The sequence below is a fragment of the Lagopus muta genome, chromosome 2, assembly GCF_023343835.1.
Source record: "Lagopus muta isolate bLagMut1 chromosome 2, bLagMut1 primary, whole genome shotgun sequence".
Classification (NCBI taxonomy): Eukaryota; Metazoa; Chordata; class Aves; order Galliformes; family Phasianidae; genus Lagopus; species Lagopus muta.
The window spans coordinates 32,609,901-32,624,366 of NC_064434.1; the positions used below are offsets into that span (position 1 = coordinate 32,609,901).

Below are 14,466 nucleotides of genomic sequence, written 5' to 3' on the forward strand. Positions count from 1 at the left end.
TCCTAACAAAGCTGCCTGAAGTAGATGCTCTGGGACAAAGCTTAGACTTTTGACAATCTGATGGAGTCACCATGAAAACATTAACCAAGAAATTCTCATCCTACTTTCTTAAGGATGAGACACAAAAAAATGAAAGCAAAAAGCCACAAATGACAAATCACCTTCACATACCAAATTCTTATCAGTGCAAGCTGGGGGACAAAAGGACTGGAACAGGGTGACCCAACAGGTGGTAGCTGCCCTGTCTCTGAAGACATCCAAAGTCAGGGTGGTCAGGGCTCTGAACAACCTGGTTTAGCTGTAATCCCTGGGGAAGTTGGACTAAATGACCTTTAAAGGTCCCTTCCAACTCAACAATTCTATGATACGAAGAGTCTGAGCTCTGACCAGAGCTGTGGAGATTCAGCCAAGGCAGCACCACAGCCTGGACAGAATTCAACTGACTTCTCAGGAGCCTGCTCCAGGACCTTCATACCCCTTTAGCTCCACTGTTCAATCTTCATTGACTGTAACAGGAGCTCAGCCAACAAGAACCTCCTCCAAGCCCTAATTTCAGCTTCCAGCTGAAATCTACGTACATGACTCCCTTCTAAGAACAACTCACGGCCCAATATATCAGCCTGCCCCTACCCTTAGGGAGGTGTGCTGCCTCCCTGGGGCCTGGTCAGGGATATTTGTACTTTATAATAAAACAGAGATGTCTGCATTTCTGTCACACAAATTAAGAGGAAACAAAACACCTTTTAAGCAACATCTTAATAAAGTTAGGTATATTTTTGAAAGGTGACCAAATGACCACGCTCGATCTGTCAAAAGTTTTAGCTCCAGTTAACCCTTATCTGAAGTCCTCACAAAATTTTGCTCCAATTCTTTCCTCATTTTTTTAAACTGACAAGAATGAAAAAATAAAAGACAAGCAATGTTAACAAAATAGCATTCAGTATGTGCTTTAGAGGGGGATGGGAAGAAAAATCAGGAGTTTTTACTGGAAGAATGAAGAAGTGAACCTGAGAAATGGCTTAATCTCCATGAGATTCTGGCTTTTTCACACCTAACCCAAAACAAGGTCTTTGAAGCTCCTGGAGCTGAAACAGTAGGGCAACACAAGTCCCTGAAGGTATCCAGGAGCTGGTTGGGGTGTTTTTTTTTTTTTTTTTTTTTTTTTGTGTGTGTGTGTGTGTGTGTGTGTGTGTGTGTGTGTGTGTGTGTCTTAGAATACAGTACAGTGCAGAAAACCATTGCATGGAAAGCAAGAACTTTTTTAGTTAGCCTGTCTGATGCTTATCTCCTACATAAGAAAAATCTCACACAAGCCATCTGAGGCACTCCCTGAACTCAGGGAACTGCTTTGCTGTATTGTTACTAAAAACATTTTCATACAGAACATAATATTACAGTCATGCAAATTTGTTGGTTTTCTACAGTTAAGTACTTCCAAAGTTAAATACGTAAAATAACATTCCTAGAATAAAACCAGGAGTGTAAGTATTCCAGGCTAGGTTAACCTAGAAAGCAGGTAATGAGTAAGAAAAAAAGAAACAAAACAAAGTTTCAAGTTTGAGTTTAAATCTTGAATGTATCTTCAGATCCTGCCCATAACGTTCCTCCAAGAACATTCATAGAAATACTTACTATATTGCTCTCACTGGGTTTAGAAATTAGCAGACATATGACTAATCTCAATGAAGTTTCAGGTTTCATAGCACTAGTCAGTGGTCACAAAGATTTCTGTATTCAAGCAAGCTCTGCTGGGTTCCTCCCCTCTGAGCATTTTTGAGGTTTGTCACAGCTATAACCTCAACAAGGGACACTCACCTTTTGGTACCTCATCCACATGTCACCAAGGTGAAGGGCACTGTGCTTTGTAGATGAAATAATTCAATTAACAGGCTCTTTAATGGAGTTCTACAGAGTTGTGGTGGATTACAATGCATGGTATCCTATCTGAGACCATTTGATACCTTTGTAAACCAGTTTCCTGTTACCGCAAAGGTCGTTGTAATGCTAGCACGTCAACCTTGCTCATTCTCTGATGTTATCATAAAAGTTAAATGCTTAGAGGCAACGTTGCTTCATTTTAAAATCAATCTTTTACCTTCGTATTCTGAAGATGATCTAATAATCCAGTAACTGTTCTGACTTAAATCGTGTACATCAGAATAAGCATCTCTTTCAGCAACAAAGTTCATATTGTTAAGCAGCTGAAGAACGCTACTCTAATACTGGAATAGACAGTGAAATTTTTCAGCTGAGCACTGTTGAGAGAACATGAAGTTTCTCTATTCCAACTATTTAAAATGAGGGAGAAAGAACAGCCATTTAAACTTCAGAACTTTGAAGGCATAGCATTACTTCCCTGTAGCACAAAACTTCGCTGAAGCCTTTGTAAATAAATTTTGACGTTTTATTTATCTTTCAATTCTTTCAAAAGTATCTGATGTTTAAGAGATCAATAATGGAAGAGAAAAGAAAAAGTGCTTATGTGCAAAAAATCTGTTGTGAAGTTTTGATTTTGAAATATATTTCAGTATGAGGAAAGACTAAAAGAGTGGGGATTGGTCAGTCAGGAGAAGAGAAGGTTCAGGGTTAATAAAGTGTACAAATAGTCAAACGGGCAAAGGGGAAGAAAATAGAGACAGACTTCTCAGTTGAGCCGGTTTGGGCTGGACAGGTTGGACTAGGTAATCTTCAGAGGTTTATTTCAGTCTCAATGATGACGCAGTTAAGACTGACATGACATTAATCTCAGGAAGCGATACTGTTTTAGATCAAAGCAAAGTATGTAACTGAAGAAAATTTCAAGTCCTACCACTTCCATCGAAAAGATATTTACATCTGTTGAAACAACTGCCTTGTTCTGCATTTTTGTTTGGGCTGTCATGTATGCAAAAGCACATACAGCGAGTTAGAAAATCCCGTTTCTGTTTCTAGAACTTTGACAGATTTAACTACATTCCAGGCATTTTAGACTCTTCAATTCAAAGTTTTGATGAAATAAAAATAGAAACTAAGCTTACTCAGCCTAGAATCAGTGACAAAGAATAAACAAACTACTGCAATAAACCCAGACTTTAAAAGCAGTCAAGCTCATCAGCATGTGGGAACAGGAATTCTCTGATAACAACTTAAGAATGACATTTAAAACAACATATCCTAAACGATTTTGAATAAAAGAATTGAAGTGCATATAAGCAACATCCAAGTGATTTAACAAATGGGGTTCAGGCTTGGAAAAGCCTAGTGCTTTTATAGCTGTTTATCAAAATACATAAGCTTTCTTTCAATCTCAAAGGATTGATGCAGCAGACTAAGGCCCTGCGCATTGAATCGTGCAAAGCTCTTTGCAGAATCATAGAACGGCCTGGGTTGAAAAGGACCACAATGATGATCAAGTTTCAAACCCCCTGCTATGTGCAGGGTCGCCAACCAGCAAACCAGGCTGCCCAGAGCCACATCCAGCCTGGCCTTGAATGCCTCCAGGGATGGGGCATCCACAACCTCCTTGGGCAACCTGTTCCAGTGCATCACCACCCTCTGTGTGAAAAACTGCCTCCTAATATCTAACCTAAACCTCCCCTGTCTCAGTTTAAAACCACTCCCCCTTGTCCTATCACTATCCATCTTCGTAAACAGTCATTCCTCCTCCTGTTTATACATTCCTTTCAAATACTGGAAGGCCACAATGAGGTCTCCTTGGAGCCTTCTCCAAAGATAGTTTCACTTAATGAAATTATCAGTATATTGAAAGAATCACCAGTAGAATTTAAAATATAATTAAAATCCACATCATCTTTTTTCTGTGTAGCTCCAAAATGGCTACAGTTTTTTCATACATAGCACAAGTACTTTCGTATTACTCTATACTTACCTAAAGTATTCATTGTATATAAACAGTATGTAAAAGTATACTAACTTTGGGTAAATCAAGGTTTTATGGTTTATTGCATTTGTTTACAACTTTTGTGGAGGATTTTTTGGTGTAGCTTAACCTGAAACCATTAGACATATCTACACAGCGTTTTTCCAAGACTCAACTCTTATCACACAGTGATCAATTCTCTACATTCATCATCTGCAGCTCTCTCAATTCCAGTTTTCCAGAGTTTGTGAGTATTGACACTATTGAAAAAGTAGAAGTTCAAACACACCTATGCAAACAGACAAACTAAACAGAATATTGTAGATAAGGCTATCCTTTTTTCTTTTCTTTTACATACATATACAAATTTTTTAAACCAGGCACAGAGAACTTCAGAAAACACAATACTGAAAGCCACCTATGATCTTTGCAAGGTTAGGCATTTACAAATTCCACAAAATCAAGCATTCATCCTTGTAGCTCTAGCTTTAACAACGAATGTACAGATCTTGCATTTCCTCACCACTTCAAGTGAATCGTACCTTAAACACAGTGATTCTAAAACTGTACCATATTTACCAGAATAAGACTACAGATGAGCTAATTAAGTGCCACCATGTTGTATTCAACTGTGTACTTCACTTCACAATGGAACTGACTGCTCAAAGGCCAGTCTCACAACAGTGAAAAGAACATGCATAACCAAACTGATAGCAGGCAATGGTTGGGCACTTAGGTACAGCACAGAGGTTCATTGTGGAGCATGACAGTAAGACGTACTGGTCACAGCAGTCAGAAAACCAGCACATACTTACACTAGTTAAGGAAAACTGCATTATCAAACTGTACTTTTACATCAAGTTCAAGCACGAACTTTTTGCTATACTCCCAATTTGCCAGAAAGCTCTGAAGAACGTAACCCCCCAAATAAACTTTAAAGATGTATAATTCTGCACAATCAATTCCACATTAAATCACAAAATAAGCACTCGCTTTTCAGCCACCTGTAAGTTCAACAAAATACCTTCACTATTTAAATTAGCAAACGCATTTCCAATCTACAGCTTCATGTGACACTACTAATTAAACAGGACTTGTTGAAGAAATTCTCTCAAACCATACATACAAAACATGTTGTGGGTGAAAGACACAGTGAACAAATTACTTCCATTATCTCTACCAAATACCTACTGATTATGTGCAATTTTTAATGCTGATGTTAAAAGTTACATGATTTATGTTTTACCAGTCTCATTCTGATTGTAATGAGGATTTCAGAAGTGCATGTATAATATGTGCTGTTAACAGTACGAATTAGTGCTTGTTCCACATAGGTGTGGCCATAGGTCCCTGTGGAGCCCTTTCAACAGTCACAAATTCTTCAGGGTTGTCAAAAGCTTCATAGTGGATTAACAAATCTTGAATAGCACACTCCTCAATCTGGAACAAAAAAAGAACATGTATTTCAGTATTAGATTGGCATATACGCCACTAATAGTTATGAACAGGCTGTGGTGGCCCTGAGTACGCCTGCTATAGACCTCATCAGCAAGTAGTAGTACCTGAGGTCTCCTTCAAACCACTGAAAGAAGCTTCATGCTTGCAGACTCTGGCCCTCATCAGAGACCCTGATATCTGCTGGAAGGGCAACACAGAAGGGCTCAAGTGCTCCAGAAGTTTTGCTCTGGTGACTTCCTCACACAGATGATCAAGAAACTGACAAAGGGAGACACTGTCAGATGTCAAGGATGATAAGGTCAAGGGCAGCTTTGGCCACTCTGACCTTGAGATCTTGCACCATCTCATGAGAGGGGAACAAGACATATCAGAATCATAACCCCAGACCTTCAGAAGAACAGATTATGATTTGTTCAGGGATCTGCTTGGAAATCTCAGAGAACGTGGTCCTTGAAAGAAAAGGGGTCCTGAAGACCTGCTTGATTTTAAGATCAGTGCTTCCAAGCTTAGTAACAGTCCAGTGACCAGGAAGTCTAACACATATGGCAGGAGGCCTGCATGGATAACAAAAAGCTCCTTACAAAACTCTAACACAAGAAGGAAGTGCGTATAAGGTGGAAGCCAAGACAGATGACCCAGAAGAAAAATACAACCATTGTCTAAGCATGCAGGAACAGAATTAGTAAAGTCAGAGCCCAGCCAGAGTTGAATCCTGCAAGTGACATGAAAGGCAGTAAAAAAGTTGCAAAAAGAATACTAGAGAAAACGTAAGCTCATAGCTGAAAGAGAAAGGAGATGGACAAGGTTGAGGAACAATTAGTCTTCTTCATTTTCATCTGCAGTAGTAAGACCAGCTTTCAGTAATCCCTGGCCCCTGAGACCAGAGGGAAAGTCTGGGGAGAAAAAAAAAAAGATCTACCCTCAGCAGAGGATAACAAAGTTAAGAAATATTTTAATAAACCAGACATACATATACCTATGACACTGACGGAATTAACTCATACTTTTAAAGATTGTTATGGCAGCCGGCCAGTCAAGGCCACTGTAAAAAATACTTTGAAAGATCATGGTGGTAGAAGGAGACTCCTGAGGACTAGAAGGAAGCAAAAATGTCATCTTCAAGAGGACCAAGAAGAAGCATCTGGGAACTAATTGCCAGTCACCTTCACCTTTATCCCTGGAGACATGATAAAACAAATCCTCCTGGAGATTATTTCTAAACGCATGCAGGACAGGAAGGCTATCTGGTAGCGTACACATTACAAGGGGGAAATCATGTCTAATGAACCCAACAGCATGCTCATCATAGAAGGGTGGCTTGGTGGACGAAGAGAAAGTGGTGGACATTGTTTACTTCTTCAAGCCTTTCACACTGTCTCCCAAATCCTCACAGACAAATTGAAGCATGGACTTGATGAATTTAAGTAAAATGGACTGAAAACTACCTGAATTGGTAGTCTTAGACAATTATGAACTATGTCCCAAAGAACATGTTAGTGCACAGCTGCTAGTATTAATACCAAGATCAAGACAAGGGTCAGTACTGCTTAGCATCTACATTAATGACCTGTGTAATATGACATAACACGCCCTCAGCAAGGTTGTAGATGACAAAATCAGGGGGAGTGGTTGGCACACTAGTGAGTTGTGCTGCCATTCTGAAGGTATTCAGCATGCCTGGGGCATTAGCTGAGAGGAATCCCATCAAGTTCACGAAAGGAAAATGTAAAGTCCTGCTTATAAGAAGAGTGAAGCACAAGAACATACACCAGCCAAGTGTATGGAAAGTAGCTTGGCAGAAAAGGACTTGGGGTCCTGGTAGGCAAGTTGACTCTAAGTCACCAATGTGCTCTTGCATCAAAGAGTCCTTCTATCAGGGACAGCACTGTCAGAAGATTGAGAGAGATGATTCTTCCCCTCTACTGGCGAGAAACATCTAGAGTTTTGGGCCCAGTTATGACTCCACAGTAATACAAGAGAGAGGGTCCAGTGAAAAGACACAAAAACAATTAAATGCCTGGAGTCTCTGATGTGCAAGGAGAAGCTAAGAGAGCTGCAGCTGCTTAGCAAGGAAAAGATTCAGGGATATCTTATCGATATGTATGAACAGCTGATCAGAGAAAGTAAAAGAAGCTAGATGTCTCAGTGATGTCCAGCAACAGAACAAGAGGCAATGAACAGAGACTGAAATACAGAAAATTTCATTTCAACATAAAAATCTTTTTTTCACTGTGGGTGGTTGGACACTGAAACAGGCTTTCCAAAAAGGCCTCCATTAGTCTAGACTATTTACAGACTCCGACCTCAACTATTTTGTGATTCTGAAAATCTATCAGCCATGGATTCAATAGTCAATCTAACATAGATCTACCTTATCAAACTGCAAGAAGATGTTATTATTAAATGATATTTAACTCCATTTTACAAGTGATGCTAAGTATAATGATGCATAATTAATACTAAAAACTGATCTCTAAAACAGCCAGTGGAAACTCCTGGTGATAATACCCAGCTGCAGAAACTTAGCACTTTACCTGGATCAAAGCCAAGGGTTTTTCTCTGCTCCTAATAAGAGCAGCTTCTTGCTGGCGCTCTTCCTCTACAATAGATGCAAACATGACAGGTGCCATGACAGGAGAGTTAGTTGGTGGTGTTGCCAACCAAGGACTGCAAAAAAGCAGAAGACATTATGAGGCAACATTGAAAACAAGGTCAGCATGACAGAGAGAAAATAAATTCTGGAATTTAAGGGAGTCAAACTTACTTATGGCTCTCCAGCTGAGGAGAATCCAAAACGTGGCTTTCTGGACCTGGGCTACTTCGAGCCACACATCTGGAAAAAGGAAAGAAAGGGAGATGAAAGTCACTAACAATGGATTTTACTTAATTGTAATTGATTACAAATTCAAAGTAGCTAATTACAAATTTGTACTCTTCCCCTCCCCCCCCCCCCAGAGGTTAGGCATTATAAAGTAATGCTGAGTTTGTCTTTAAATGTGATACTGTAACACGAGGAGACACTGATACTCCTTTCTGAATGCCAGAACTTACTGCATTTTCAGTTGGAGCACTAACTCTGGCATTTCCTAACATTTGAGCATTTGAAGAAAAGCACTTAAAAAAATAACATATATATATAGATAGATAGATAGACACAGATAGATATATTTAAACCTGTAAAATATTCAATCAAGTTATGCACTGACAGCATGCACTGTAAATCTGTTTGGAGTTTACATGGAAAGAACAGGGCTTCAAGACAGAAAAATCTTGCATTCAAATTAAATATTCTATGTAAAAAGAGCCAGTACAGGACTACAATAGCACTAGCAAATTATTTCCTCAAGTATAAGCCCGGAAAACATGGACTTCCAGTGTATGTTCTGCAACCACCTCATATTCATACAAGCAGCATGTAACTAGAATTAACTGGATCAGAAAAAAATCCTGAAATAACAATAAAGAATTGCCAAGAAGGAAGACATTTTATTCCATTCTACGATGTTAACCTGTCTACAAAAATAAGTCAGAATAGGTATATTCTACACCTTAAGACACAGTGTATTTGACAAAATAATCCTACATCAGTAAGACGAGAGAGACCTACTTTTGTTATTCTATCTCTCTCTTTGGCAACTTTTGCAATTTCCACAACTCTAAAGAAGTTTTATAACATACTATGAAATGCTAACAGACTTTTTTGAATTATTCTATGGCATTGAAAAATTTCTAATGGTGTTGGTATTTCAATAAATCAGTCTCAATTTTCTTTATGGCTTTGGTAATCCTCTGTAAGTGGCCACAAACTCTTGGAAAGGGGGAAACATCTACAGAAAGCTATCTAATAAGAGAATTCCAGTAACTACTAAGTTCCCTGCCTGGAATTTTTTCCCCACTACACAACTCCAAGGACAACAAGAACCATGATTCGTACTGCTAAGCAATGAAGGCAAGATCTCAAAAAACCTGAAAAGGAACAACCATTACCAAAAACAACATTTCTGTGAACCATGCCCAGCTTTCTGTCACAAAACATAATCTTGTCCACCAAACAGCCATCTATACAAAGAACAAACAAATGTTAACATCTGCCAAGGCATAACAGTGGACTTTCAAAATAAGCTCTCTGCAGTGTCACTCCCATTAATCAAGCCCAGTAGATTCACCTTCTGCCAGCTCATAATGCTTTTCTGTTTCCACTGGAAAAATAAACTTCATATGAGTCAAGATGAGACTTTGCCTCCATTTTAAGTAATGGTGATCATATCAGACACTAACAAGAAAGTCAGTGCAACAACATATGGAGAAAAAGCCAACAAGGTAGGTTCTTTCCAAATTGGCTGTTTCTGGGTAACCGTTATTCCAGAACTGACCCATGAATCAACAGCTCCATGACAAGAGTGATCAAATCTGCTTTACCATTCTCCACACTGATCATCCATCCATAGGGCTGCCAGTTTCCTTTCACTTAACATTACTAATTTGCAATGCTTTTTCCATGAGGATCAAAGAATACTCAAGGAAAAAGGGTAGAAAAAAAGTTGGTTTTTTGTTTGTTTGTTTGTTTTTAATCTTTGGTCAGGAAAAAAAAAAAAAAAAAAAAGGCAGCTTAGAAATTCCTGTTTTACTGAACAAAAGTATCAGGTCATAAGGGAAAAGTATGATAAATACGGAAATTCTGTAAGGAGCTAAGCACCACAAAACTTTTTTTTTTTTTTTTTTAATGAATTTCCCATACCTCTCATTTCTAGCTTACTCATATTGCAGCCACGTTATTCACAATTTTAGAGAGTAAGTTAGCTAAAAGAAATACCATCATAAGTTAACATTAATGGATATAATAAGCAGTGATGCTTAAACTAACAAACAAAATTAGGAAATTCTATTAACTTCTTAAAGAATAAACAGCATGACTGTGGTACAAAGCAAAGGGCAAGAAAATTCAGTACAAAGAAAAAGGCTGAAGGGCAACTAGTTAAGCTAAGAATTTTTCAGCTTGAAAAGAAAAAGTAGAATCCAAGGTGTACTGATCATGACATTCAATCAGAAGTACATTACTGGGAAAAAAAAAAATAAAAGAATGTTGAGCAACTTGGTTCAATTTGGAACAACCAATTCTGTCACCATATACCACACTGGATGAAGCTTATTTTGAAGACCTTTCATTTTCATCTGTTACATTCAAGAAAGATGAATCTAAATTTTCATGCATGCAGAGAAGAACAATTTCTCATGACAACTAGAGAAAGCTAAACATTATACCTATCTTCAGGAAGAACATGGGGAACCGTCTGATCAGTGTCACTTCAAACCTTATAAATGTTGTGGAACAAATCCTTCTCTAAGTCATTTCTGGATTTATCAACTACTGGCAAATTTATTCTGAACAACATAACTACCTTCTACGATAGGATGACTGGCTCTGCAGACAAACAGAGAGCAAAGAAAATCACTTTATTTGCCTTTCGTTAGCCAAGTCTTTATACTCAGCCTGCACATACAGTGTATCCTTATAATCAGTCTGAAAAGCATGGACAAGGTATATGGACTACAAGATGGATGGTTCTGGATGAACTGTATAAAGCTCAACTGGAAATCAACTACTGGTGATGGTCCTTAAGAACTGATATAATATTTAATGCCTTCACCAATTATTTAGTGGTCAGATAAAGTGCACTCTCAGCAGGGTCACAAATAGATGGGGACAGGCTGGGATTGCACATGCTGGACGCTGGGTTGCCATTCAGAAGGACCTCAAGAAGCTGGAAAAATGGGAAAACAAGGCAAATGTGAAGTCACATATTTGAAGGAAAGCATCCCCAGGCAGCAGTACAGGACAGAGGATAACTGGCTAGAAGGCAGCCTTGCAGAAAAGGACTCATGTAGTCCTGGTAAGCAGTAAGTCTAAGATGAATCAGTATGTGTCCTTGCAGCAAAGGCCAAAAGCATACTAGTCTGTACTAGCAAAAGCATAGCCATACAGTCAAAAGAAATTACTCTTCCCTTCTGTGTTGTATTTATGAAACTACATACAGAGTATCGTATTTGTGCCCCTCAATACAAGAAAGATGTTGGCATGCTGGAAGACATCCTTTATAGGGCCACCAAAACTAGGGACAAGTGACAGAAAGAGCTGAAAACAACTGTATGCTTGCAAAGAGGAAGTCTCACTGTCTCTCCTTTAACTATATAACTGGAAGTTTGAAAAAAGATGCAGTAACCATGTGCTCAGTGGTGCACATGAAGCAAGAAGTGATAGGCACAAACTGCTAAATGGGAAATCCCAGTTAGATATAGAAAAAAAATCTACCGTAAAGATGATCAGACCCTTGAACGTGTTGCCTAGAAAGGCTGAGGTATCTAAACCCTTGGAAATACCACAAGTCAATTGGGCCAGGCCCTGAGCAACACGATCTAGCTAGAGCTATGTTGAACAGGAGGCCAGCTGACAGCATCTAAATTATTCTACAGTTTCAACAACGGCATCACTTATGTCGGAAGCCTAGATAAACCAGCTTCCAGTTTTTATTTCAGATAGTGAAGACCATAAGAGAATAAAAAACAGGAAAGAATCAGAAAAGGAAGGACAGACAACAGGAGAAGGCATCAGTTTTCTGCTTGCTGGTTCATTTAACTAAGAGCATGTCTGTACATCTTAGTGAATGCCTTTATTCTGATATCGCTTCTCTACTTCAGCTCTTTCTTCATCTCCTCTTGCAGTGCTCACCTAACTGCACATTTGACAATAACCTGCACCCCTCCAGACATTTGAAAGAAATTCTCTCCTCCTCACCCATAATCCAAAGAACTTACAGCACCACTAGAAACTAATCCAAATAGACTGCTTCATTTAACCAACCTGTTTGAGTATAGACAAAAAAGATTGTTTTCCAGAGCAAGAAGGAAAAACAAAAAAACAATACACTCACAGGCTTTCCCTAACTGCAATGAACAGTTCCAGTGTCACAGCACACTCTAGCGTTCAATCAAAAGACAAGTTTAAGTACCTGTGTCATCCACCTCAATTTAAGTGAGGCTTTAAAATGTAGGAAACAACACTTATTTTGAACCTGCTTGTGCATATGTATATTTGTGTTTCTTGCTAGCAAGATATTTATTCCAGATGCTAAATCAATTGCAGATATTTCAACATGCTATTCCTCAGCGGGCATCAAAATAAATAGGAGAAATAGAACAGAGGGGAAATGAGAAACAAAGATATACAGAAAAATGGGGGAAAAAAAGCCTAAAAAACACAGAACTTGGAAAGATAGAAGTCTAGAAAATTAAAGACTGATGTAGAGAAGTAAGTGCATGGAAACAAACAAGCCAAATATAATCAGTTCTGAACTAGACTGATTAACTCAATTGGCTGAACTTGCCATGACTCCTGCCCAGACACTGTGATGTCCTAGCACTTAACTTCCCAATGTTTCTTGAGAATTTCTTCACTCGAAGCCAGTTCAGGTCTACTGCCTCAAAGATCTGATAACTGCTCTACAAAAAAAAACGCTGGTCTCCTGCAGAACCTCTTGGGTTTTGCTGTGCCATCTGACTCATGTACTAGCTATTAGCTCAATATTAGCCATGCCAAAACCAGGCCTTTCCCATGCAAAGCCAGAGAGATGCATTTCCACTAAGGCTCTTTACTGCTCCCTGGAGTAATGCAATAAAGACAATCTGGGCAGCCACAAAAAGAGTCAAGTCACGTCAGGCCTATGTTTTTAGCTTGAACTGTGAGCTATACACACACAGCTGTGCAGCGTAACTCCCAAGACTAAGTTGTCCCTGGAAACAATGCAGCCACATCCACTTGGCTCAGCATTTGAGCTGATGTGCTTCTGGACCCAATCCAGTTCACATCTCCACATTCATGACATTTTTCATCTGCAGAAACTGGAAGATGACAATGTATGGAAGCATGTTTATGCACCCCTTCCAATGTAAAAAATAAAATAAAAAAAAAAATTATTTCCCTTTTTATCCAAAAGAAAAAAAAAAAGAAAGCTGACACAGTAGTTGTGCAAGTTTCTTCAGTGTCCCATCAGTAGGCCTGACATTCGGAGACAAGGATTGCTTACGCTTTATGAACATTCAATTTCCTTTCCTTAAAAAGGAAGAGGAACGAGTGTGGACAATGAATCTTTACTGAAACAGCTCTTGATGTCTGCTGGCAAAAGTCAGAAACTGCTGTGACAAAAGCTGTCAGTCAAAGAATAAAACTAGCTCAAAGTAGAAACCTTAATCCTAACTCCAGGTAGATGAACCTTGATTCTTTATACCTAACAGAAATAAATCAGCATCTTTAGAGACAGTTCAAAACAACCTGAAATAGCTCTGGAAGTGTCCTTTTTTTCTGACTGATGATAGACAATCTAGTCATGTAGCCTCCCACTAGTTTAATATATCATTTTCAGGCAGCTAACATATTATGCCTGGAATCAGCTCAAAGAATCCAGTTCAGAGCCTGCAGACAGGCCAGACTGAACAGACTAGACAGAGCAAAGCAAAAGGAAATTAAGTGACTTTATGAAGATCAGAGACCATGTGACAAAACTAGTAAAAGCATCCAGTGCATGTTCCTCTGTCACCAGCCCATACTCTCTCTCATGTGATCAAAAGTTTTGCTATTTTTCTAGAAACTAGATTAATAATACCTGTTATGTCTGCACATGTGTAAGTGCATCTCCACTCACCCCAGCTGCCTCAGCTTTATTTCTGTTGCTGAAGGATACTTCTGCTTCACTTGCCAAATCCCTCTTCTCTCCTGTAACATCATTTCCCACACATATTTCTTTAATTCTCCATTCTTTTTTGCTGTGTAACTACCAATATGGCACATACTACTTCCGTTATAGGGAATCATCACTTTCTATACAATTGAACAACCTAGAGGGAGGCCCAACAGAACCACCTTCTCCTTCTTGCACAGCCAATTTTTGGAGTGGGACAGAACAGAGTTTCTTTTAAAATTAAAAAAAAAAAAAAAAAAAAGAAAAAAAGAAAAAAAAAGGAGAGAGTTAAAATGTGTACCTGAGACCAGCATGCACCAAAAGGCTCTGCAAACTCTTCTCCCTTTAGTCAAGTTGTTGGTGACACAGTTAATTTGTAAGAAAGAGCCATGAGAAGATGCAGGGGGACTGCCCCTC

The 14,466-nt window shown here is 38.9% G+C and overlaps 2 protein-coding genes across 5 annotated transcripts in view; one reads left to right on the top strand and one right to left on the bottom strand.

Moving 5' to 3' along the window:
* Positions 1 to 14,466, top strand: part of BCKDHB (branched chain keto acid dehydrogenase E1 subunit beta) — a 1,150,961-nt gene that overhangs the window by 816,950 nt on the left and 319,545 nt on the right. The window lies entirely within an intron of this gene.
* IBTK (inhibitor of Bruton tyrosine kinase) overlaps positions 1,322 to 14,466 on the bottom strand; it is a 57,580-nt gene continuing 44,435 nt past the window's right edge. For 3 of the 4 annotated variants that reach the window (XM_048934859.1, XM_048934861.1, XM_048934862.1), the window contains 3 exons: positions 8,082 to 8,150; positions 7,852 to 7,984; positions 1,322 to 5,299 (listed from right to left, as the gene is read on the bottom strand). In XM_048934859.1, the coding sequence (XP_048790816.1) occupies positions 5,174 to 5,299; positions 7,852 to 7,984; positions 8,082 to 8,150 (328 nt within the window). In that variant the 3' untranslated portion in view covers positions 1,322 to 5,173. The remainder of the gene's footprint in view (positions 5,300 to 7,851; positions 7,985 to 8,081; positions 8,151 to 14,466) is intronic. The other variant, XM_048934858.1, reaches the window with a different exon arrangement.